Below are 26,301 nucleotides of genomic sequence, written 5' to 3'. Positions count from 1 at the left end.
TTTTATGATATATTAAATAGGAAAAAAACTCTTCTATGCCATCCATTTGAGCTATTTCTCAAACGAAAATGACATATATGAACTGCACCTTTAACGGATAACACAAATGAACATTTTGTCGAAGTTTGTTAGAATATTTGAGTCTTTTTTCCTTTTTATTTTCAGCCAAATTTTAAAGAAATAAAAAGATACTTGTTTGACTTCATTGATGAACCCTGCTAAAATTGAGCAAATATATATATTTCAATAAGTATCTTGAGGAACAAGTCGAGTATGGGAATATCAGGCAAAAATATTTACATATTGAAATTTAAGGTGAAATTTTTGTTGTAGTTGTGCCAACTTTCAAGATATACGATACAAAGGGTGATTCACTTTGGGATTCACAGGTTATTAACCCTAATATATAGCTCGAGCGAGAGAGAAATCTACGTCGAAAATATAGTTTGTATAAGAGGCCAATTGACAATTTTTTGTGTTATCAAGCTGAAGTTGATATGAAATAGATATGAAATAGGAGTTACATTTTCTTTTTTGAACTAGAAGTTGTGTTCAATTTGCTACTTACATTTTTGACAATCTTAGTCTAAACCGTTTGTTTGATATAATAGTTGAAATGCGCGAGATCTAAATCCCACACCATTATCATAAAAATAAAAAAAATCAACAAAGAAAGACAATCAATAGAAAAGTTTCATCAAATTTCTGTGACAGTAAAAACTTGATTCCAATAAAAAACATACTAAAAGAAACAAAGTTTTTAAGTACTAGCTGAACTGTACAAGTCAAGCCCGATGCAAAAAGCATCTTGCATTCACGCAGGATTTTTGGAAAATTTATTTACAACATAGTCGATATAATAATAATAAAAAATTTAAATTTTGTCTCCTCTAATAGTCTTAATATCATCGACAATAGCTATAGCATCCATTGAAATACCAGCAATTCCTCTTTTAGAAAATCCAGCACAGTAGAGCCCATTCTCTCCTTTCCAATTTATCAATGTGCCATCTTCAAGGAATATTGAGCTATAATCCTACATACAAATGAAAAAAAATGGTATATTATTTGAGATAATAATGGTAAAATTATTAGTAAGTGAAAGTAGTAATCAAGAAAATTTATCGAGAAAAACTTATCAGCATACAATATTTATAGGCAAGTGAAAAATTTTAAGACTCAAATATAAAATTTAAAAAAAAAAAGAAGAATAATTTGCAAAACATACCTTTAGCCATTTGGTAGCAATATTCTTGTATCCGGTAGCAAAAATAATTGCATCAAATTGATGTTCATTTCCATTATCAAACACTACTGTATGTTCCTTTATATATGATATTCCAGGAAGTACCTAATAAACAATTCACCAAAAGTTATTTCACAAAAAAACGAAGTAGTATTTCCTTTTTTATAATAGATTATTAATTTATATTAGATGAACTATTTACACAAATTTACTGTATTGGTAAAAATTACTAAATTTTACAGATTTCGTAACTATAACAGTTCAATGAACGTGTACTTTTACTCTTCTTCATTAAGTACTACTGCTAGATTCTTGGAAGTAATCAAATTTGAACTCGTGATGTGCGCCTAAAAATACATCACATGTTGGACTTTTACAATAAGACCAAAACCGTTGGAGAAAAATTAAAGCCATCTTTTTTTCACATAATATTTTTCAAAATAGAATGAAATAAGATAAAGATAGTATCGTACCTTAATCTGTCCAAGTTTAATCTTGTTAATAGCACCAACATCAATCACCGGAGATCTACCTTTTGATATTTTAACAGAAAATGGGCCTTCTTCTGGTTGTGGTATTCCTAATTCTGCTAAATTTCCGAACATAAATTTTGCGTATATTGCAATTACAGTATCAACCAAATATATTGGTAAATATTTTAGCAACAACATTGCCATGTACACCATCTCCCTTGTTAGAACATGAATCTGCAAAAACATTAGGACAACATAACTTAAAACTTTTAGAATTAACAATCATATTTATCAAAAAAATAATAACAATTGATTGTGCATGTGAAAAAACTTGCATCGTCTAACTATAGAAAAGTTATAGCACTTTGGGAGAACATTGCTAACTATAATGTAAATGTACATATTTATGATGTCTGTTACTAAAGTAAAATGAAAATCATGAGAATTTATGTTCATATTCCGACCCTTTCACATAAGGGTATGTCTAGTTGTTGATGGTCAAGAAACCCATACCAATCTCTTGATGAATCGAGTTACAAAATCACAAATGCTAGTAAAAAGTAACTGGTACCATGTAAAATAGTTGATGCACATCTAAACTGATCGAACACAACCGTATAATTTTTTTTTATAACAGACACAAACCTACTCACATGCAAACTAATAACCATAAAAGTAAAGATAATTAAAGCATAAAAATATATAGCGACTTACTGGACTTCTAACAACAATTGATGCGTGACTTTCATAATTTGAAAGATCAAAAGCTATTTCCATCCCAGAATTTCCTGATCCAACGACCAATACCTTTTTATCTTTATATTTTTCACCTGATCTATAATCACTTGAATGAATTATTTTGCCTTCGAAATTTTCTATTCCTACCATTTTTGGAATATAACCTAAGTTATTTTCTCCGGTAGCCAAAATCAAGAAATCACTAACATACAACTCAATCTCTCCACTAGTCAAATTTCTTGATTTGACATTCCATTTCTTTTCCTGATTGTTGTAAAAGGCCGCTTCAACACAAGTTTTGAATTTTGGCTTGATGTTAAAATGATCAACATACTCATCTAAGTATCGAATAAATTCTTTTTTGGGCATATACTTAGGTGATGAAGTTTTATGTGACATATATGGAAGTGAACAAAAGTCCTTTGATAAATGCAAATGAAGTCTATCATAAGTCTTTTTCTTCCACAAATAAGCACAACAATCTTGTTTTTCTAAAACAACATTGTTTATGCCCAAATTGTTTAAGCAAGCTGCAACCGCGATACCGGATGGTCCAGCTCCAACCACAACAACGTCGATTTCTTCCTTTGTGAAATTAGCCATCGCGAAATTTTCAGAGAAGTTCTTTTTTGAGAATGTTGAAAAGAAAATTGCAATAAGACTTTAAGAAAGGAAATTTAGAGTATGATGTATATATACATTGTCTTCAAACAGGATAAAGATGATACTTGTTATTATTTTTTTCCTTTTTTAATTTGTAATATAAAACAACAATTACAAGTAAATATAGAATTTTTATTATTGAAACAAGATCAAAGTTTTATCTCAATTCTTTGAGGTAGATGTGAAAACAATTAATTGAAAGTTATCTTTAGCTTATGCTAAAACGTGTCATATAATTTTAAAAAAGAGATAAATTACCAAAATTAATTGAATTTGACTGAAATTTATTCACTAGCTAAATTCAAAGTATATTTTCTTGTCTTTTTATCCGTGTCTTATTTTCAGATAAACACTCAATTAACTATTAACTTATATTAGCAAATTATTTTCTTTGTTAAAAAAATTAGAACTAAGAAGACATATGATTTTTTGATATATTAAATAGGAAAAAAAATTAAGTATGCCATCGAATTTTGAGAGAAAGTCTATCGTATGCCATTCATTTGAGCTATTTCTCAAATGAAAATGACATATATGACCGAACTTTTAAAGAATAACACAAATGAGCATTTTTTTAAAGTTTGTTTAGAATATTTGAATCTTTTCCCTTTTTGCTTTAAGCCAAATTTTAAAGAAATAAAAAGGTACTTATTTGACCAATTCATTGACGAACCCCTCTAAAATTGGGAAATATATTTTTCATTCCAATCTTGATCATTAACGCTTCCATCTTGTTCATTAGCACCTCGATCATGATTATTAGCACCTACTTCTTGTTCATTAACGCCCCAATCTTGATCAGCATTTTGTTCATTTGCGCGTCCAACTTGTTCCTTGTAATGTTGAAGCAACATTACATCATTCCAGTAAATCGGCATATCCACACCTGTTGACAAATTTTTGGTATTATACACCGAGTTTCAAACAATGTGCAATTGACCCTAATCGTTTCACACTAATAGAAAAAATTTAAAAATCACAAATCTCACCCGATATTGAAAATAGAGACGACATACCCAACAATAGGGGTTTATTTATACAGAGGCGCCGATGTAACATTTCAATTATAGCCATTGTTTTATATATGATGAGTTTCATGATGATTATAAGGTAGTAGTCATTCTCTTTTTTTTTTTTTGTGATATTTTGAAAATTTGACCTAATTGATGGCTTGTGTGGTGTGTGCATCCACCATGAGACCTAGTCCGTGACTGAGAACTACTAAGAACAACACACGATATTTATGTGGAAACATCCTTGTTTGAAAAAAATACAAGAATAGTTGATACACTTCGTACGAAGAAGAAACTCATTTAGAGGCTCAAAATGCGAAATCCGAAATAATCATACTCATTAATCTGATATCGAACTTAATAAAATCAATCCAACCCGAACGAATCCAAAATTTGGACCGAAGTTCTTAAATCTAATCTGAATATGAACAATGTGTATACTTAAGGGACCATTTTCATAATTTTATCTAGAGTTGTCAATATTTACGCAAACTTTGAAATTTGATGGGCCAAATTAAATACTAGGTTTTCTAATATAAAGTTAGACTCTTATAATAATACAACTTGTAGTCATATTATGAATAAGTGTAACTTCTAAAAAAAATCACATTTCACGCACCGTCTCAATTTTCATCAACTTCAATGAAAGAACAATTTTCATCAATTTCAATGCAAGACTCTAATTCGACATTCTCTAACCTTCCATCAGAACTCATCACTAAAATCTTTTCAAGGCTTTCTGTGAAATCTCTCTTGCAATAAAAGTCGGTTTCAAAATACTGGTTTAATTTGATATCTACCCCTAAATTTATCAAATCTCATTTCAATTTATCGAATACTAACAAGGAAAACACCCATCGTAGGCTTATGATGAGAATTTTCGGGCCTTGGAACAATCATCTTGTGGTTTGTTCTTTTAGATCTTTACTCTATGATTTTGTTATCGAGACATCAGAATTGAATTTTCCGATTAAAGAACCTTATGAATTTTATCATATTTTGGGTTCGGTGAATGGATTAATTTTTTTGACTTGTCTTGTGGATGACATAATAAGAGTGCACAAACAGACACTTGAACTTATATAAAGTTGAACAAATAGACACACATGTCTTACATGTCATTTTTTTATCCTACGTGGTGTCCTATGTGTATCGTGCCACGTAGGACTTATAAGCTTATTTATTTAAAAGTTTAATAGTTAAAGTGCTTGTTTGTGATTATAAAAGTTGGAGGCCAAAGTTAAAATTTGCAAATTTAGGGTCCAATATATGTATTATGCCACTATTAATTGTTATTTTTCCCTATCTTAACTTTGTTCCATTTTTTTAACAACCACTATTACCATCTATGTATTAACACGCACACAGTTACCAATCTTTAAGGTTCTCAGCATTATATACATTAGCCTCAATAACGATAGAATATTAGTTCTATTCAAGTTGAGATTGATGTATATAATTAAAGGAAATACTATATTTTAAGTGGTTTAACTTATTTATTTAATAGATATTTGAGAGCACACATAATATTTGAACCTAAACTGTCTAATAAAAATACTTTTCGTGTTCGTATGCTCAACTAAATAAATCATAATTCAAGTGACTAAATAAACTTTAATAACAAATTTAAGAGATTATTAATGTTGCACTATTCAAGAGGCATTTTAGTTGTCATATTTTTGCTTTTTGAGAGACGATTTGACTAATTTTTGAAATTAAATAAAATAAAATTAATTCAAATATTTTAAAAATACAATTTAGATAGGCATAATACATAAATATGCCCTTTAACTTGGCTTTGAAGTACATTTATGCCCTGGTGTGCACAAGTAGAAACTTAAACTTGTATAAAGTTGAACAAACAGACACACATATCCTACGTGTCATCCTACATGTCATTTTTTGTCCTACGTGTATTGTGATATGTCGGACTCATGTGTTTATTTATTTAAAAGTTGGATTGTTAAATTGTTTGTTTGTGCATTATGAAAGTTAGAGATCAAAATTAAAATTTGAAGCCAAGTTTAGGGTCTAATATATGTATTGTTGAATGCCTTGAATCGGACCCGCTACAAACAGAAAGGACGGGGGTCTCGCTGCCCGGTCAGCGAGTCGGGGGGTCCAGGGGGGCGACGCGCCCCCTGGCCTGGGGGTCCGGGGGGGCGGAGACGCCCCCGGGCCGACGGTATACAATGTTGTTGTATTGGGCCCTTAATTTTCTGTTGATTCTGTATGTTGGGCCCAAGCCTGTTAGGGCGTAGCTTAGCACTATATATAGACGCTATGGGAAACCCTATTCTGTAATTCTGTTTTTGCCTCTCCATAATAAAACTGCTCCCTCTCTTCCCGTGGACGTAGCCAATTTGTTGGTGAACCACGTAAATCTGTTGTCTTATTTTTCGCGTTTATATTTTCTCGTATTATCTCAAATTCCGCACAACAAATTGGTATCAGAGCCTCTCGGTTAATCGGTGTTCTTGGAGAATTCGAGATGTCTGCTTTGAACGTGAAAATCGACAAATTCACAGGGAGGAACAGTTTCAGTTTATGGCAGATCAAGATGCGGGCCTTGTTGAAACAGCAAGGCTTCTGGGCGCCGTTGTCGAAAGACAAGAACGCCGTCGTTACTCCTGAGATGGCGATTCTGGAGGAAAAGGCGCACTCGACGATCATGCTGTGTCTCGCGGATGACGTCATCACGGAGGTCTCGGATGAAGAGACTGCTGCTGGTCTGTGGTTGAAGCTGGAGAGTTTGTACATGACAAAATCTCTAACCAACAAGCTGCTTCTGAAACAACGTCTATTCGGTTTACGAATGGCTGAAGGTACACAACTCAGGGAACACTTAGAGCAATTGAATACTTTGTTATTAGAATTGCGTAATATCGATGTGAAGATCGAGGATGAAGATGCTGCCCTGATTCTGTTAGTATCTCTCCCAATGTCGTTTGAGAATTTTGTTCAATCGTTCATTGTTGGGAAAGATACTGTGTCACTGGAAGAAGTCAGATCAGCCCTTCATAGCAGGGAATTACGGCATAAGGCTAACGGCACAAGTACGGACATACAGCCTTCCGGTCTGTTCACCAGTAGCAGAAAGGGAAGGAAAAACGGCGGAAAGAAAAATAAGCCGATGTCGAAGGGTGCAAAGCCGGATGATGTTTGTAATTACTGCAAGGAGAAGGGACATTGGAAATTTGATTGTCCGAAGAAGAAGAAGCAATCGGAAAAACAATCAGTGTCTGCTGCTGTTGCTGAAGAAGACACCAATTCTGAAGAAGATATTGCCCTAGTTGCGGATGAGCACACTCATCATTCAGATGTGTGGGTTCTTGATTCTGGGGCATCCTATCACATCTGTCCTAGGAGAGAGTGGTTCACGACTTATGAGCAGGTAGACGGAGGCAGCATCTCGATGGCCAACAGTTCTGTCTGCAAGGTGGTTGGGACAGGCTCGATCAAGATAAGGACACATGACGGTAGCTTCTGCACATTGAACGAGGTCAGGCACGTTCCATTGATGACGAAAAATCTGATATCTCTCAGTCTTTTGGACAGCAAGGGATTCAGCTGGTCGGGAAAAGATGGAGTCTTGCGGGTCTGGAAGGGTTCAAATTTGATTCTGAAAGGTGTCATGCGTGGTACTTTGTATTTTCTACAAGGTTCCACGGTTACAGGTTCAGCCCATGTTGCATCGTCAGAATTTCACCAGAAGGATATGACTAAGTTATGGCACATAAGACTTGGTCATATGGGTGAAAGAGGGATGCAAATTCTGTCAAAGGAGGATTTACTTGCTGGTCATAAGGTTAAGAGCCTAGAGTTTTGTGAACATTGTGTTTTTGGAAAACTACATCGCAACAAGTTTCCAAAGGCCATTCATAGAACAAAAGGCACACTTGATTATATCCATTCTGATTGCTGGGGTCCATGCCGTGTTGAGTCTTTGGGAGGCTGCAGATTTTTTGTGTCCATTATTGATGACTACTCAAGGATGACTTGGGTGTACATGATGAAGCATAAAAGTGAAGCCTTCCAGAAGTTCAAGGAGTGGAAAATTTTGATGGAAAATCAAACAGGGAAGAAGATCAAGAGGTTGCGAACTGATAATGGGCTGGAATTCTGTTGGTCTGAATTTGATCAATTCTGTAAGGATGAAGGGATTGCTCGACATCGCACAGTCAGAAATACACCACAGCAGAACGGTGTAGCTGAGCGGATGAATCAAACACTTCTGGAGAGAGCAAGGTGCATGCTCTCTAATGCTGGGCTAGATAGAAGATTCTGGGCAGAAGCGGTTAGTACAGCTTGCTACTTGATTAACCGCGGACCACATACAGGTATACAGTGCAAGACACCTATGGAGATGTGGTCTGGAAAAGCTGCTGATTATTCAAATCTGAAAGCTTTTGGTTGTACGGCTTACTATCACGTCAGTGAAGGTAAGTTAGAACCAAGAGCTAAAAAGGGAGTATTTGTGGGCTACGGAGATGGAGTGAAAGGTTTCAGAATCTGGTCTCCAGCAGAAAAGAGGGTTATTATGAGCAGGAACGTTGTCTTTGATGAAAGTCCTCTGCTTAGAACCATTGTGAAGCCTACAACTACGTCAGAAACTGGGAGTCTTGACAAACAGGTGGAGTTTCAAGTCATTCAGAACGAGAGCGATTTAAAGGAACCTGAAGAGGAGGATCAAGAGCCACAGACTGAAACTGATATTCCAGAATCTATGCCATCAGATATCCATCAGAGTATAGCTCAAGATCGGCCAAGGAGGGTTGGAGTTCGGCCACCTACGAGGTATGGTTTTGAGGACATGGTGGGTTATGCACTGCAGGTTGCTGAAGAGGTAGATACATCTGAGCCGTCTACTTACAAAGAAGCCATTTTAAGTTCTGATTCTGAAAAATGGTTTGCCGCTATGGGAGATGAGATGGAGTCCCTACACAAGAATCAGACATGGGATCTGGTCATACAGCCTTCGGGGAGAAAGATTATTACTTGCAAATGGGTTTTCAAGAAGAAGGAAGGGATATCACCAGCAGAAGGAGTCAAGTATAAAGCCAGGGTTGTTGCCAGAGGTTTCAACCAAAGAGAGGGAGTGGACTATAATGAGATCTTCTCACCAGTGGTCAGACATACTTCCATCCGAGTGTTACTAGCGATAGTTGCACATCAGAATCTGGAGCTTGAACAACTTGATGTGAAGACAGCGTTTCTACATGGAGAGTTGGAGGAAGAGATATACATGACTCAGCCGGATGGTTTCCAAGTTCCAGGGAAGGAAAATCACGTCTGCAAGTTGAAGAAGTCCTTATATGGACTTAAGCAGTCTCCAAGGCAGTGGTATAAAAGGTTTGACAGCTATATGGTGAAGTTGGGCTATACTCGGAGCTCATATGATTGTTGTGTCTACTACAATAGGCTCAATGATGATTCATTCATCTATCTGGTGCTTTATGTAGATGATATGTTGATAGCTGCAAAGAAGAAGTATGACATTCAGAAGCTGAAGGGTTTACTTAGTGCTGAGTTTGAGATGAAGGATCTGGGAGCCGCTCGGAAGATTTTAGGGATGGAGATCATTAGAGACAGAGAGAGAAGGAAACTTTTCTTGTCACAGAGAAGCTACATTCAGAAGGTCTTGGCGAGGTTTGGCATGTCTTCATCTAAGCCCATTGATACCCCCAGTGCTGCCAATATCCATCTCACTGCCATGTTCGCTCCACAGTCAGAAGAAGAGAAGGAGTATATGTCACGAGTCCCTTATGCCAGTGCCGTAGGAAGTTTGATGTATGCTATGGTCTGTACAAGGCCAGATTTAGCACATGCAGTCAGTGTAGTGAGCAGATTCATGGGACAACCAGGGAGAGAACATTGGCAGGCTGTGAAGAGAATTTTCCGGTACCTTAGAGGTACATCTGACGTTGGTCTCATTTATGGAGGTGATACTCAGTGCTTGGTTACTGGCTATTCTGATTCAGACTATGCTGGAGATGTTGACACAAGAAGATCGATGACTGGCTATGTGTTTACCCTTGGAGGATCTGTCGTCAGTTGGAAGGCAACTTTGCAACCTACAGTGACTTTGTCTACTACGGAAGCGGAGTACATGGCCTTGACAGAGGCTGCAAAAGAAGGGATTTGGTTGAAAGGGCTGGTTAGTGATCTTGGTCTGCATCATGATCAGGCTACGGTGTATTGTGACAGTTTGAGCGCAATTTGTCTAGCCAAGGATCAAGTCCATCATGAGAGAACCAAGCATATTGACGTAAGGTATCATTTTCTAAGAAGTGAGAAGAGAATCAAGGTGAAGAAAGTAGGAACTGCTGATAATCCTGCTGATATGTTCACAAAGCCGGTTCCACAGAGCAAGTTTCAACACTGTTTGGACTTGCTCAACATCAGAAGCTGTTAATTGCCCTGCGGGGCAACTCTGAGGAAGAGGGGGAGGCTTGGCACTATCATAGTGCGTCTGAAGAATCTGTTCGGAGAATTCAAGTCAAGGTGGAGATTTGTTGAATGCCTTGAATCGGACCCGCTACAAACAGAAAGGACGGGGGTCTCGCTGCCCGGTCAGCGAGTCGGGGGGTCCAGGGGGGCGACGCGCCCCCTGGCCTGGGGGTCCGGGGGGGCGGAGACGCCCCCGGGCCGACGGTATACAATGTTGTTGTATTGGGCCCTTAATTTTCTGTTGATTCTGTATGTTGGGCCCAAGCCTGTTAGGGCGTAGCTTAGCACTATATATAGACGCTATGGGAAACCCTATTCTGTAATTCTGTTTTTGCCTCTCCATAATAAAACTGCTCCCTCTCTTCCCGTGGACGTAGCCAATTTGTTGGTGAACCACGTAAATCTGTTGTCTTATTTTTCGCGTTTATATTTTCTCGTATTATCTCAAATTCCGCACAACATGTATTATGCATTCATAGGTACTACTCCATTTTTTTTAGTTGTCATGTTGCACTTTTCGGAAAAGACAATTTCACTAGTTTTCAAAGTTATATCATATTACATTCATTGGATATTTTAAAATTTTAATATCCAAAACTATACGAAAAAAATTACTATAAGTTATAAATTTTTGCATATTAATATGATTTAAAAAGTACATTATAAAATGTTAGTCAAAGTTCTTATCATTTGACTCTAAAAAATGATACTCTCTCTGTCCACTTTTAATTGTCAAATTGCGTTTTCCGAAAGTTATTGTGACTAATTTTCAATGTTAAATTAAATAACATTAATTTGATATTTTAAACAAAAAATTTTAGATATTCAAAACTATATGAAAAAAAATACATCGTAAACTATTTATCAAAATTCTTATCATTTGATTTTAAAAAAGGAAATCATAACCACTAAAAAGTGAGTAAAATTTACGATTCATCTCATACCATAATAATATATCTTAAAATATTGATCTAAGTTCATATGATTCGACTCTTTGGGAAGTAAAACATGACAATTATTTAACATCTAACATAATTCGTAAAAATGAACAGAAAGAATAAAAAGTCCAAAATACCCCTAACTTTTGACAAAAATGTCCACAGCACAATTGGGGGAAATTCACTGAACAATACTGAGAATCTTTCTATTTCTCAATTTTCTGCTACCAAAAATGGAGTCTGAAGAAGATGAAAGCAGCCATCAAAACTCAAAACGAAGCAAACCCATCAGCGATTCTCAATTTGCATCAATTTCGATGCAAGATTCAGCCTTTACAGCTCCCAATTTGCCTGAAGAACTCATCGCTGAAATCCTCAAAAGGGTTCCAGTGAAATCGCTTTTGCAGTTCAGGTGTGTTTCGAAGTCTTGGCTTGGTATAATCTCTAGCTCAGATTTTGTTAAAACCCATCTTAGTTTATCTGCTAATGACAAGGAATACAAACACCGTAGGCTTATGTTGAGTTTTGTTCAACCTGAAAACAATCTTAAGGACTGTTCTCTTGGTTCTTTGTTATATGGATCTGTTACTGAGGCCTTTGATTTGGATTACCCTATGAAAAATCCAGTTAAATCTGTTTGGATTGTGGGTTCTGTTAATGGGTTGATTTGTGTTGCTATTGAGGAAAATGATTTGTTTATATGGAACCCGTCGATTAGGAAGTTCAAGAGATTGCCGAGTTTTAGGCCAACATTGAGGTGTGGTTACTATTTTATGTATGGTTTTGGGTATGACGAGGTTAATGATGATTATAAGGTAGTGGGTGTTTTCTGTATTTTTGGTGTTGGTAGTTCGTATGATGTTGAGGTGAAGGTATATGGTTTAAAGAGTGATTCTTGGAGAAATATTGATGATTATCACGGTGGGGTGTTGTTGAATGATTCGGGTAAGTTTGTGAAGGGGAAGCTTCATTGGGCTACTTCTGCTCGTTTTGGTGGGTATAATGGCTGGGATATCGTTTCTATTGATTTGAAGGATGAGAAATGGGGAAAGATAGAGCAGCCCTGCTATGAAAAAGGAAATTTTGATTTTGTGTTGGGAGTGTTGGAAGATAATCTTTCTGTGCTTTGTAATTATAACAGAACTCGGGCAGATGTGTGGATCATGAAGGATTACGGGGTTAAAGATTCTTGGGAAAAAATGTATACCATCAGTTGTCCTAATGACCCTGGGAAGTATATGTTCTCTCCACCCCTTTGCATGTCAAAAAAAGGTGAAATTTTACTCGTGTTTGGATCAATTTTCATGATATACAATCCCAGTGATGATTCGATCAGATATCCGGAGGTGACTAACTTTGATGCCTGTCTTGAGGCGGAAATCTACACCGAAAGCTTAATATCTCCCATTTTACAAAATGAGCCAATTCCACAACAACAATGAAGGCTGCAGAAGCTCAGATGAATGATAATCCCATGACTTATGACATGTAAGAGCTCTGCTTAATACATTTTTCAACATGTAGATATCACATATGCAACGTCATTACAGTTGTGGTTCATAGATATCTTGTTTGTTCTTTCTTCTTTTTGCATAGTTTCATGGAATAGCTTGTGGCAACAGCAGTTATTTGGTTATAGTCTTTACTCTTTAGTGTTTACGACTTAATAGGCCTTTGTTTTTCTCTTCTTGAGAAGTTCTGTAAGTTTTTTTTTTACATCTGGACAAGACAAACTAAGCGTAAAGACCATCAGGACATGAAAATCATGGCAGGGGAGTTTGTGTAAATCTTGACAAGGGTATATCTTTAGGATACAGGGCCTATTTTTACTAGTCTTCTTACATGAAACTTAATATGGATAGAAGGAAGTACGGGAATTATGGAATAGGAGTTAAAGAAGGGTTACTCAGTTTTGGTGTTCCTCCCTGCTCCTTATAGCTTACTGCTAATTTTCTATTGTCTCCTCATTCTGTTACATATCTGGTCAGTCAATGGCTGAATCTTCTTTGGGTTTGGTAAATAGCACTGATTTGAACAAAAGTGAGTTGGAAGGAGAAAACAGTCGAGGAAACATATTAAGCTGTTATGATCAGTCGCTAGCGTAGATTGGAGGTACTAATGAACAGGACAATGTAGAGAAATAAATTGGGATTTAAAGCTTTGTTTAAGATGGTTCTGTCTTCTAAGTTACTAATGTACAAATACTTTTCATCTTCATTGTTTTGAAAAAGAAGTTCCCCTGCTATAAAGATCTCTTTTATCATTGTTTCTAAATAGAGCAGCTGATGTATATGCAACTGGACCTTTTTCAGAATTCTTAGGTTCTATGGTTACGTATCACCAAATGAGACATGAAAAGCCTTCTTCAATGCATCATTCAAGGGAAACTCTTATTTCGTTACAGTATCAACTATTAGTTATGAGTTTGAAATCTGACCAAAGTTAATGTAGCCAAGCATGTAAAAACAAGGAAACATATCTAATCCTTGTAGTAGAACAGTTTCAAGAATTTGAAACATGGATTTAGTTATTGTTGCGGTTCTATTTCTTGATTTGCATCATCTGTTAGACGCTAAACAGAGGTAAGAGGGGAGAAATGAGACGTAGCCAAGGTAACTTTAATTGTACATATTAGTGGGAATAATACGTAGGAAAAAGGTTAAAACGCCCAAAGGTTTGCATGTAAAAATTCTTTCGAGTAAAATTTGGAGAAGCTAGCAGGGCTATGCCTTTTGTGAAGTGCTCCAGCTCTGAATCAAATAACCCTTTTTTGGGCAGGTCGATATGTTGCATCCACAGCATGAGTACATTTTGTGACCTATTCTTAGTTTTTATTTTCTTTTGGTATTTATAGAGTAAGTGTACCATTTGTGCACCACTTTCATGCAGTCTAGACTTAAGATTATTTAACTACCTAATATTTGTTCATCTTGACTGTTTATTACGTGAACTGAAGCACCTTTGACGTTTCTCAAATGTTCGGAAATGGAGCTGTTCTTTTTTGCTCAAATAAGGCCAGCAGCTTGTGTTTAGTACATGTTAAATGCAAAATGTGCCAGAGCTAGCTCTTCATGTATTGCTTTCTAGTATCTATATCTGCCCTGCTTTTTTTTCCGTCATATGAGATGTCAATGAGGTTTTTGGTTAACTTTTCTGTATTATTGAACTTTCAGGAAGTGAAAAAGCTATGTATGGAACAACCGAACAACTAATCCACCACCTGTAACTGCATGGAGCACAAGGAAGAAACGCGGGCTTTCCCAGTTTTTACAGTTCATTTGTGATGTACTAATGTTATTACTGTGTGCAATGTACAGAGCGAGACTTGCCTACTTCTACTAATTGTATCTCACATTGTTGATAGTTTTAAGCTTCTCCTTCCGTTGAACATCTGTTGTATGTATATTGATCTGTAGTAGAAGATGATATGCCATCTGCTACTTGTAGTAGATGATGATGATCTTAGACAAATTTGTTCTAGATAATGGCTATACAATGTTCATCTTCCTAAGATTCGTATTTTTCTCCAATATTTAGTTATCTTGCTATTTTGTTGTCTGTATTTTCCTTTATACTGTACTCTCTCTACCCCTCGAAAGGTAAGGGTAAGGTTTGTGTACATCAAATTCTATTTATGGAATTGCACAGGATATGAATTATTGAATTGCCTCCTACTCTATGTCGAGATGGCTCTACAGACTTTTCGAGTACTTGAATTACCAGAAAGCTTACACATCGATTAAGAGCATCAAATGGATTACAACTTGAAAGAATCACAGGTAAGAAAGATATTGTTTGGTAATATAGCAGAAGTGAGTAAGTTCTTCACTTATTAATTCATATGCCAACAATCATTTTTTTTTCCACTCATCTGCAACTTTGACAATCTTTTTGCCTATATTTTCGCCATTGAACAGTCCAATGAAAGCAGAGGGAATGCTTTCAACGCCTTGTGAGATATCTTCAACGGTCTTGAGTTTTCCATCTTTGACGTACTCAACTGTTTTCGACAGGATCTCAGCATACATATTCATGAAATCAGCTGCTAGGAATCCTTTGATGGTAATCCTTTTGTAGACTATATCCAACATCTCTGGAGCAGCTCGTGTTGTAGCATTCGTGTACTCAGATATAACCCCACAGACAGCTACTCTACCGAATATGTTCATGTTTGCCACTGCTGCTTCTAACATCCTGCCTCCAACATTGTCAAAGTAGACATCAATCCCTTGAGGGAAACACCTTTTCAGAGCTAATTTAAGGTCAGTTTCTTGTTTATAATTGAATGCATCGTCGAATCCAAGTCTTTCCTTAAGAAAATTTACCTTTTCTTGACTACCAACAGAGCCAACAACATAACATCCAAGTAATTTAGCATACTGTCCTACCAAATGCCCTATCGAACCTGAAGCAGCAGACACGAAAACTCTCTCCCCTGGCTTCGGTTTACACACCTCGAAAAATCCAGCACAGGCAGATAGTCCACTGAATCCAAAAATTCCGAGATGGTAAGACAACGGAAATCCCATATTAGGATCCAACTTATTCAACAATGAACCTTCTTTTACTATACTATACTCTCCCCAGGTAAGTAGCCCTGCTACCAAATCACCTTTCCTGAAATCAGGTCGACGCGAGAACAAAACTCTTCCTACACCATAACTGTCAATGCACTCACCAGGAGTTATAGCAGTTGCAAAACTTATGGTTCCTTGTGACGAACTTTGGCTCTTCATTCTGTTTATATGATATGGATCAATTGAAACAAACAGGTTCTTCACAACAACATCCTTAGACTCAGACTCAATGATAAGTGAGACGTTTTCGACTTTTATCTCAAAGTCTGACTCTTTTGGTGCACCATTTATGCTGTTTTTTATAGTTACATACTTGTTCTTTATTTCCATCTTTTGGCTTGGCAAAATGTTAAACAAAGGGTAAGAAAAAAGTTGAGATGAATATAATGTGAAATGCTCTTTTGGTGCTTATATTTAAGTTTTTTTTGTTTAGAAAAATGACAAAGTGCATAGATGCCGTCTGTGACAACTAAGTATGTGGCGAGCATCAAGATTTGTCCAGCAGCTATTCGTCAACATGCTTACTTGCCGAACAAAGGGTAAATTAGGTATTATCAAACATAATTCGTTGTAACTGACTTGTACTAATTCATTCATATATAATAACACTTTAAATATCTTAGTAATAATAAATCAAATAAATAAAACCAAGTGGCATTAATCGGATATATGCCAGTAATTATTCTAGGATATACATGTACAATTAAAATATATTTTTTTTCACATTCCAAACATTTAATTATTTGCTTATATTTTAATTAAGAATTAATTTAAGGAAATGCAAAATTCATCTACATTTTTATCAAAATGATACAATTTAACATTTAAACTAAATAATTAAATGCTTTTAAAACTTTTTAATTTATAGTAAGGGTAAAAATTTTTAACTTTTTTTGTTTCCTCTTGTAATAATATATATGATTCATCTGTCCTTTCACAAAATTTATTACTATTCTGACTTATGAACCCCACCTACTTAACGAAACGCACCACGTGCTTTTTTACTCTTTTCGATCAGAATAATTCGGCCATAATAATTTAGATACATGTTCACGCTATAACTGATTTATTTTTTGACAATTATATTGTTTTTTGTCAAATTAAAAAAGATATAATTTGTCAAAAATAAATCAGTTTATAGTGTGAACATGTATTTGAGTTATTATGATTAAATTATTTTGGCCAAAAAAAAATTTCCTTTAGATTTTTTTATCTTTTTAACCAAATTTTTCTGGCTATTTTATATTATCCAACCCTTTTTTAATATATGTTTTTTTTATGTAGTGTGGTCCTTACGTAAATGTTTACTACATGTGTTTTTTATGCAATTTTTTTTAAATTTGATTCATCCAATAAGTGGGGCCTATTAAAATTTTGTTTGATCGTTCTTCCTTTTTTGCCCCCTCTAGCATTTTCAAATTATTTTATTTTCCTTTCGTGTCTAATTATTTATCAATTTTTTCATTTTTAGTTATTATTTGTTTATTTTAAAATAATTGAGAAAGACAATTTTTTTTACTTTAATTTCCTCAATTAGATATTCTAAAAAATGTAGAATTTTTTTTTGAAAAATCTTAAGTTTTTAATTCATCCATTTCAATTAATTGGGGTAAAATAGTATTGTTTGCTTAATAGGTATGTCAAATCATAAGTAGAAAAATAATTAAGAATATGGTGAGTATGAGTTACTTTGATTTAACAAAGAGTTTAAGAAAGAAATATTTTTTAAAAAAACAAACTTGTGGTCTAAAATAAGTAATAAATATTTTGATAGCTATAAATAATTCATTAAGGGTAAAATGGACATCTAAAAATTAAATTATTATTTAATATGAAAATATGTTATTCTTTTTAGACCGATTAAAAAGGTAAGTAAATCATACTCCTTGTATATTTAATTAGTTGTCCATTTTTTTTCTTTTTTAGTTGTTCTAATTTTTGTCTATTTTGACAAATAAAATAAGAACAACTTTTTTTTTTATCAATTATACTCTCAATTAATTACTTTAAAAAATGTAAAACTTTTTGAAAGTCTTAACCTCTCAATTCATCCATGTCGCAATTAATAAACGATCAAATCATAAACTCATTATATCAATTATTATTTTCTTAATAAATATACTGATTCAAAAGTAAACGGTTAATTAATCGAGAACGGAGAGGAATTGATAAAGATCCATATTTTGACTATTACTTCTTTCGGCTCGAAATCTTCAATTTGTAATGAATCAAATCTTTTCTTAAATAAACAAATATAATAAGGAATGACGACTTTAAAAACAAGTATTAGTAGGTAACATCACACATTTTAATTTGGTGATCAAATTACTTAAATATTAAGACCAAGGAAATAATATTTATTATATTTTTTAATATTAAACAAGATTATATAAGTATCATATTATCACAACATTTTTTTCATGTATTATCACTTTCCTTTTTAATTTGTTATATATTTAAAATTATATGATTATTATTATAAATCATAATAATTAACGTATCAAATACATATAAATCAAAATTAACTATTACAAAAAAATTATTATAAATCAAAATAACAACTTAAATGAAAAACATTTTTTGTTTTATTGGCTTTTTAATTTTATCAGTGTCATCTAATTTCTGATTATAGTCATTTTTCATACGTTCGATACGATGAAAGTTAATTTTTTACGAAAATAAATTTCCTTTCGTAATTATCTTCACATGCAAGAAATTAGAAGTCATTTTTCAATGCTGAAATGACTTCCCTTAATCTTTAGCACCAAAATTTTCATCAAAACACCCTCTGATTGCTATTGTTATTATTTTTGTAATATACATTTTCGAAAAGTATTTTTCACTCACCAATAAACACCGTAAATGACTTTCATCGTACCAAACACGTGATTCTTATATCTGATCAACCAAACACATAGTACTTTGATTTTCAAAGAAGATTAAGACAAGTAGTTTTAACAACAAGAACTTTACATTATTAACAATACATAGGGGGATCTTTTAACAAGACGAAGCTCGATAATACAACAAACATAACTAGTAAATCTCCAGAAAGAACAACACAAGCAGAGTAATTTCTTTGATGTAAGCTAAAATACTTATCACCAACACGAGGCGTAGCTAGCTAGGCTCTCGATGTTAGTAACTACTTGCATGAATATCCGGGGATCTGTATGAAGCGTTGCTCCTGTTATGCAAACTTATATCTGTACTAAACCTTCATCATCGTTCTCTTGACACAAACAAAGGCGATATATAACCCATACGAGCAAAGGGAGACCGGAGAAGAGAGACTATTCTTCACACTCGTACTCCTTCATCATCTTCCTATCCCGATAATAGTTGCAACATACAACTATTATCCAACGGAAGTTTCCATTTCCATAACTAAGCAACGCCACTATCCCATTATACGTCTTACTAACTAAATTCAAACTCATAACCTCCCGAGCTCATTACGTATCACCAACATTAGGCGAAGCTAGACTCTCAATGTAAGTAATCGCTTGTACTTGAAGACAATAACCCAATGAATGAATGTCCAAGGATTCATGTGAAGCATTCCTCGCGTTGTACAAACTTATATTAGTACCAAGCCTCACTAAAACCTCACCACCATTCTCCGACACAGACAAAGGCGAGACATAACCTAAACGGCCAGAAGGGGCCGTGATATTAGAGACCAACTTAGTCCACGACGACTCCACACCATACTCCTTCATCACCCACATATCCGTCCTAACCGAATGATAGTTGCAACAAGCAACTAAACATCCATTTAAAACACTCAACGACCAACTAGTGTTCCCATTTCCACAATTAGGCAATGCCATTATTCCATACGTCTCCGTAGACAAATCCAATGTCATTATCTCCGAAGAACCACCACCACCATCACCATCACCAGAGTCGCGACAATGGCTTACCTCCCAATGAAGATATCCATTCAAACACATCCCGGATTGTGCATTAACATAACCACTATCAAACGCCTCACCCATTTTCCAAGAATCATACTTCAAGCTATAAACCTTCACCTTATTCTCATATCTCCCCTCATTTCGCGGAAAACTAAAGATCTTAACCACCTTATAATCATCATTAACATAATCATAACCAAACCCATATCGTATATAACAATTTACAGCACATTGAACAAATGAATCTTCAAATTCCTTGTGTTTTCCAGTAACAGGGTTCCATATCATAAGTTTAAATGACATAGGGGTTAAACAAATCAACCCATTACAAGAACCCAAAAATTTTGCAGATCCAAAAGGAGGTTTTAATGGGTAATCAATTTTATCAACATTTACAGAGGAATTTTCACAATCAAGAGAGTAAACAGAGCACATTTTACCCATTAAACCAGCTACTGAAGCTACAATAACAAGTCTTAGATTCACATTTTTGGATTTTTTAACACAAAATTTGATCTGGGTATTGATGAAATATGGAGTTGAGATTAAAGAAAGCCAAGATTTTGAAACACACCTGAATTTCAAGATAGATTTTACTGGTAACCTCAAGAGTATTTCAATGATGATTTCATCTGGTAGACATGAAAATTGAAGCAATTCTTGAGGAATTTTTGCTTCAGCTAATTTGTTTTGAGTTTCCATTGAAGCAAAAATCTTCTAGATTGGAGAATTGGAAGAGGTGATAAGAAAGAGAGAGATATGAGGTCCCAAGTCTTTGGATAGTGAAGTTTTGGAGCTCAAGGCATGTGGTGTGTACACCTGGATGATTCGGAATCGATTTTTTAAAGAATTTTTTTGAGTATATTGTATTGCGTTTATCTAATGTGATTTACATTCTTTTATAGTTTGAAGTTATTATGTAATAAGAAATTTATCTGATACATGTAAAACGTTCATGATAGAGTGTTCAATGAAAATACTGAGGTTATCGAGGCGTGCACGTTATGCTCTCAAGTTTCCAGAAAAAAAAGGCGGAATAGGAATGTAAGATCTCAACTATAAAGTTTTTTAGTACTAGTATGAGTAGGGTTTGAAAAAAGTAATGTATACGTTATCTTATCCTTAATATTTTTTAGAACTTTTTTATTTGACTTTATTGTATTGCGTTTATCTAATGTGATTTACATCCTTATATAGTTTGAAGTTATTACGTAATAAGAAGTTTATCTGATACATGTAAAATGTACATGATAGAGTGTTCAATGAAAAATACTGAGGTTATCGCGGCGTGCACGTTATGCTCTCAAGTTTCCAAAAAAAAAGGTGGAACAGGAATGTAAGATCTCAACTATAAAGTTTTTTAGTACTAGTATGAGTAGGGTTTGAAAAAAGTAATGTATATGTTATCTTATCCTTAATATTTTTTAGAACTTTTTGATTCGACTTTATTGTATTGCGTTTATCTAATGTGATTTATATCCTTATATAGTTTAAAGTTATTACATAATAAGAAGTTTATCTGATACATGTATGAACATTTTACGTGATAGAATGTTCAAAGAAAATACTGAAATTATAAACGACGTGCACAATTATAGGAATGTAAGATCCCAATCTAAAGTTTTATAGACTAATATGAGTAGGGTTTGGAAAAAAAAGTCTACATTATTTTATTTTTACTATTTTAAAAAGAGTAGTAAACTATCTTTGATAGATTCTTTAAGTGTCATTTTATAGAATACATTTTAAAAAATAATGTTTTGCATAATGCATTAAAAAAAATAATGTTATGCATAATGCATTAGCTTCCATAACTATACTCTATTTTGCTATTATATTAGGTATAATTGATATATGAGAAATTATTAGTCATGCAAGAGGTTTTACTACATATTTAGCATGAATGTAGACATAATTATCACTCAAAATATTTTGATATCTTTTTCATTGTATTTGTGGATGATTCTTTTTTTTAAACAGATAATTTTTTAAAGAAAATTATGTAATGAATATTATTTATACTATATCTAATCTAACGATATTTGATAGTCATATTAAATTTTAATTCACTCTTTGTCTAATCCATTTTTAAAAAAATGATATTTAATAAGTTTTTTTATTCATAGCTTAAATTTAAAAATTATTAACAATTAATAATAGAGGTGAGTAGGTGAGGAGAGAGAAATGGTGGAAGTCTTTGGATAATTGACTTTGGAATTTCCTCCAACTTTTTGGTAAATAGTTGTAAAAGACAAGTTTTTTGAGCTATTATATAACAAAGTTTAAATTAAATTGAATCACACAATTTTTTCTTCTCCTTTTAATTTAATTAATTCTTAAAAAATATTATATTTATATTCTATAATTATTTTTGATTATTTTAAGTTTGATGAAAACGAGTTTTATATTATAACTATATGTGAATATTAAGATACTCCTAAGTTTTGTATTATTTTTTTTTAAAAAGTACACGTGACAGCAACTACCCAACTACCCATTTTTTATTTATTTAAATACTTACTTAAATAACAAGTGTTATTTAATATATGAGTAGTTGAATTTTGTGGACGCATATTAAATTAAAAAAAAGAAAAATTATATAAAATAACAATTATTGATTCAAATAAAATATTATAAATAGAGTTTCATTTAATTTTATTCTGTTTCGCTCGCTTACTTCTCTCACTTTATACAAACATAATGTATAAATTGTGTTTCCGTTTGTATAAAGCGAGGAAAAAATTGTATATATAAATACATATATTTTTGTCCTATACACTTAAAATTATACAAATACAGATCTTCCCTTGTCTAGTGTTCTTTTGTCTTTCTCACTTTATATAAAAACATATTATACAATTGATTCGTATATGTATACCGAAATATACATATTAATACCCATATTGGTATATGCATACTGAAATATACAAATTAAATAGTCATTCGTATATGTATAGCGAAATATACAGATTAATAGACATTCGTATATGCATAGTGAAATATACAAAATACAAGCTACATAGCAAACATAAAATTTATTACGAAGCACAAACTATAACTATAACATACGAGTATGATTTTTATGTTTGTTATATGTGAAAGTTGCTCATGTAAAATATTAGTAGAAGTATGACATCTTTACTAAAAATGTTGGTAATTTGTCATTAGAGCTCGGTGAATTCACGCCGAGAGGTCCCACATTGAGGGTAAACCACCCCTAACAAACTCGATCATGTACATGTTGGAGGTAAAACACTCCCTAACTAACTCGACCCTGTACCTTGTAAAACACTCCCTAACTAACTCGACTCTGTACACATTATAGGTAAAACACTCCCTAACAAACTCGACCCTGTACACATTGAAGATAAAACACTTCCTAAGAAACTCGACCTTGTACATGTTGAAGGTAAAACACTCCCTATCAAACTCGACCCCGTACTCGAGTGATTATCACATTATTTTGATGTTTGTTAGTTCTCTTTTTTCTTAATTCTTTCATATACATTAAAGGGATTGATGAAACATGTAATCATTTTAGTACTCAATGAGCCAAGGTTGAGTCCTATGTACTCAACTTATACCAAAATTGGAGCATCAATCTCCCATAAAAACCCTACAATACAAAATCCTCAATCTCCCATATAAACCCTACAATACAAAATCCTCAAAGCCTTCAAGGAAACTGACTTGATCTTTTGACGATTCAATAAAACCCCAAACGACACGTGAAGATTAAAGAAACAATCAATATAGACAACTATTAAGCAGATACTGAAGCATGTTTTTCGTCTAAGCTTACATAACATAAAGATCACACTTACTCATAACCAATCTCTTCACAATCAGCAAAACTACGCAATCTCAAACACAACATGTAATGGTAAAATCGAAGAATAAGACAACATGTTCTTCCTGAACTTCTAGTCCCATGGAATTCTCAAGTTAGCTAAACTTCCCGCGAACAAGATGGATAAATCTGTAGAAGGCGAAATTTCTTTCAAGGTAAACTCATTCACTTCTTGTTCACGCACATTGTACTCTATAAACTCACCATTCGTTTTCCTCCACAGGATATTCTCATTTTCCTTCAAACATATGATATCATCTAAATACCATTTCTCCTTCTCTCCAACTCCAACGAATGAGGGCATCGTTGGAATTTTCATGACGTTAGTCCATGTCCATCGTTCCCCATCTTTCTCGAGTGAACACAACAAAAAATCCATCTCAACAAACACGGAGAAAAGATAGAGACGATTAGCAAAATTATATAATTTCATACGAGTCCCATGATATTGCAATGGGACGGGCGTTACAATAAATTTCTCATTAGCCACAAATAAAGATATAGTCACAAACTTATTATCTAATCCACTATTATCATCATTGGCCATCATGTTAATCGTACCATCTAATGAAACTGGATTTTGGTCAAACAAACGATAACCAATAGGAACAAAGTCAATCTTTTTCCAAGACTCATTATTCACAGAGTATATTCCAATAACATAATGTCTATCTTTCGAATTAATCACAAATATAGCGATTATCTTATAATCATCACAGATAGAATCATACACGAATCCATACAACGTTGATTCGAATTCATATAGCATTGATATGTATCGATGAGTCTTTTGAACAGTTTTGTATTTTCGAATAGCTGGATTCCATATAAATATCGCGAACTTATACACCACACATAACAAGCCGTTACAAGAACTCACCAATGGATATGAAATATCTCGAGACATTAGATAATTTGGTGGATTAAGAGAAACAACTTGAGAATTCACACTAAGTGATGATGCACATGTTGTACCAATGTTGAATGCTAACATGTTATATTTTAAACAAGGTGATGGAGTTGTTTTTGATGAAATTAAGAGGATATTTTGACGATTAATATCGGACGATGAATCGTCTATATGCAACTTGATGAAATTGGGATCGTTGATGATTGAACACCATGATTTTTGAACAATTTTAAAACGTTGAAGAGATTCAACAGGGAGTTTTGAGAGGATGCAAGTAATTACATCATCTCCCAAATTAAGACTCATTGGACTATATGTTTACTTAGGGTTTTTTGTTCTTTTTATATATATATATATATATATACTACTTATAAAATTAATTTAAATTTGGAAAATCATAAAGTTTTTAAAGTGTTCTTTCCATATAGTATTTTCTATTTTGGCATAATACGTTTAACTTGGCTTCGAATCACATTTATGTCCTTCAACTTTGGGTGTACACAATTAGACACTTAAACTTGTATAAAGTTGAACAAATAGGCAGACATGTCCTACATGTCATCCTACATATCATTTTTTATCCTACGTGTATTTTGTCATGTAGGACTCATGCGTTTATTTATTTAAAAGTTGGATGGTTAAAGTGTCTGTTTGTGCATTATGAAAGTTGGAGGTCAAGTTAAAATTTGAAACCAAATTTAGGGTCCAATATATGTATTATGCCTTCTATTTTTGTATAGTTTTCAAAGTATTATATTTAATCGTATTCGAGTTGAATTAGGATTATTATATTCTATATAATTGGCTCGTGACCCAAAAAAAAAAAAAACTAACTTCTTCTATGGGTTGTATTCCAAATTTGTCTATTGATATTGTCTACTCCATCCTATTAGAGCTTCCTGTTAAATCTCTTTCACGATTCAAACTTACATGTAAGTCATGGTGTAGTACGATTAATGATCCCGAATTCATTAATTCTCATCTATATAAATCATTTAACGATATTAATCTTCAAAAGAATCTCATTTTTTTAAATGATAAAGATTGTAATTATTCGATTTAAGTATTATCGATGGAAGGTTCAATTAGCGCTGATTCCAAAGTTGCATTGATGAAGCACCCGAATATCCCAATATTATGTAGACACATTGGTTATTTAAAAGTGATTTCATGCAATGGTTTGTTCTTTATTCATGATTCTTTCACTGGCACAATATTATGGAATCCCGTCATTCGAAAATACAAACGGATTCCAACGTGTTATATATGTTGCAACATATGACTTATTTCATGAATTATTTCGTTAGGCCGATATTCGGTTTTGCTTATGATTTTGTGGCGGAGGATTACAAGGTCTTATGTATAGTATTACAACTTCAAAGTAATACAATGCATCCACGTTACGTTGTTGGAATTTATTCAGTTAAAAATCAATCGTGGAAAATAATTCAAGATATTTTCCCCCTTCCTAGTAGTGATTTATCGTTGTACGTAAAAAATGATCCAGTTTCATTAAACGGTGT

General features: G+C 33.6%; 5 protein-coding genes across 5 annotated transcripts; 1 reads left to right on the top strand and 4 right to left on the bottom strand.

Moving 5' to 3' along the window:
• Positions 1 to 874: 874 nt before the first annotated feature.
• On the bottom strand, positions 875 to 3,060 carry LOC101244712 (probable indole-3-pyruvate monooxygenase YUCCA10). Its single transcript, XM_004247905.2, has 4 exons — positions 2,434 to 3,060; positions 1,720 to 1,953; positions 1,229 to 1,351; positions 875 to 1,036 (listed from the first exon to the last, which is right to left on the bottom strand). Exons 1-4 carry the CDS (start codon positions 3,058 to 3,060, stop codon positions 875 to 877), a joined length of 1,146 nt encoding a protein of 381 aa, XP_004247953.2.
• An 8,532-nt stretch (positions 3,061 to 11,592) lies between these two features.
• Positions 11,593 to 15,032, top strand: LOC101260766 (F-box/kelch-repeat protein At3g23880-like). Its single transcript, XM_004247796.5, has 2 exons — positions 11,593 to 13,009; positions 14,695 to 15,032. Exon 1 carries the CDS (start codon positions 11,755 to 11,757, stop codon positions 12,961 to 12,963), a length of 1,209 nt encoding a protein of 402 aa, XP_004247844.1. The 5' UTR covers positions 11,593 to 11,754; the 3' UTR covers positions 12,964 to 13,009; positions 14,695 to 15,032.
• Positions 15,033 to 15,237: 205 nt separating this feature from the next.
• LOC101260477 (2-alkenal reductase (NADP(+)-dependent)-like) lies at positions 15,238 to 16,707 on the bottom strand. Its single transcript, XM_004247795.5, has one exon. The coding sequence runs from the start codon at positions 16,426 to 16,428 to the stop codon at positions 15,373 to 15,375; it is 1,056 nt and encodes a 351-aa protein (XP_004247843.2). The 5' UTR covers positions 16,429 to 16,707; the 3' UTR covers positions 15,238 to 15,372.
• A 2,343-nt stretch (positions 16,708 to 19,050) lies between these two features.
• On the bottom strand, positions 19,051 to 20,911 carry LOC101244418 (F-box/kelch-repeat protein At3g23880-like). Its single transcript, XM_004247904.5, has one exon. The coding sequence runs from the start codon at positions 20,718 to 20,720 to the stop codon at positions 19,554 to 19,556; it is 1,167 nt and encodes a 388-aa protein (XP_004247952.1). The 5' UTR covers positions 20,721 to 20,911; the 3' UTR covers positions 19,051 to 19,553.
• Positions 20,912 to 23,228: 2,317 nt separating this feature from the next.
• On the bottom strand, positions 23,229 to 25,863 carry LOC101244122 (F-box/kelch-repeat protein At3g23880-like). Its single transcript, XM_069289062.1, has one exon. The coding sequence runs from the start codon at positions 25,082 to 25,084 to the stop codon at positions 23,942 to 23,944; it is 1,143 nt and encodes a 380-aa protein (XP_069145163.1). The 5' UTR covers positions 25,085 to 25,863; the 3' UTR covers positions 23,229 to 23,941.
• Positions 25,864 to 26,301: the final 438 nt, after the last annotated feature.

The sequence above is a fragment of the Solanum lycopersicum genome, chromosome 9, assembly GCF_036512215.1.
Source record: "Solanum lycopersicum chromosome 9, SLM_r2.1".
In the NCBI taxonomy this organism is placed as follows: Eukaryota; Viridiplantae; Streptophyta; class Magnoliopsida; order Solanales; family Solanaceae; genus Solanum; species Solanum lycopersicum.
This window is presented reverse-complemented; position numbering and strand designations above follow the sequence as displayed.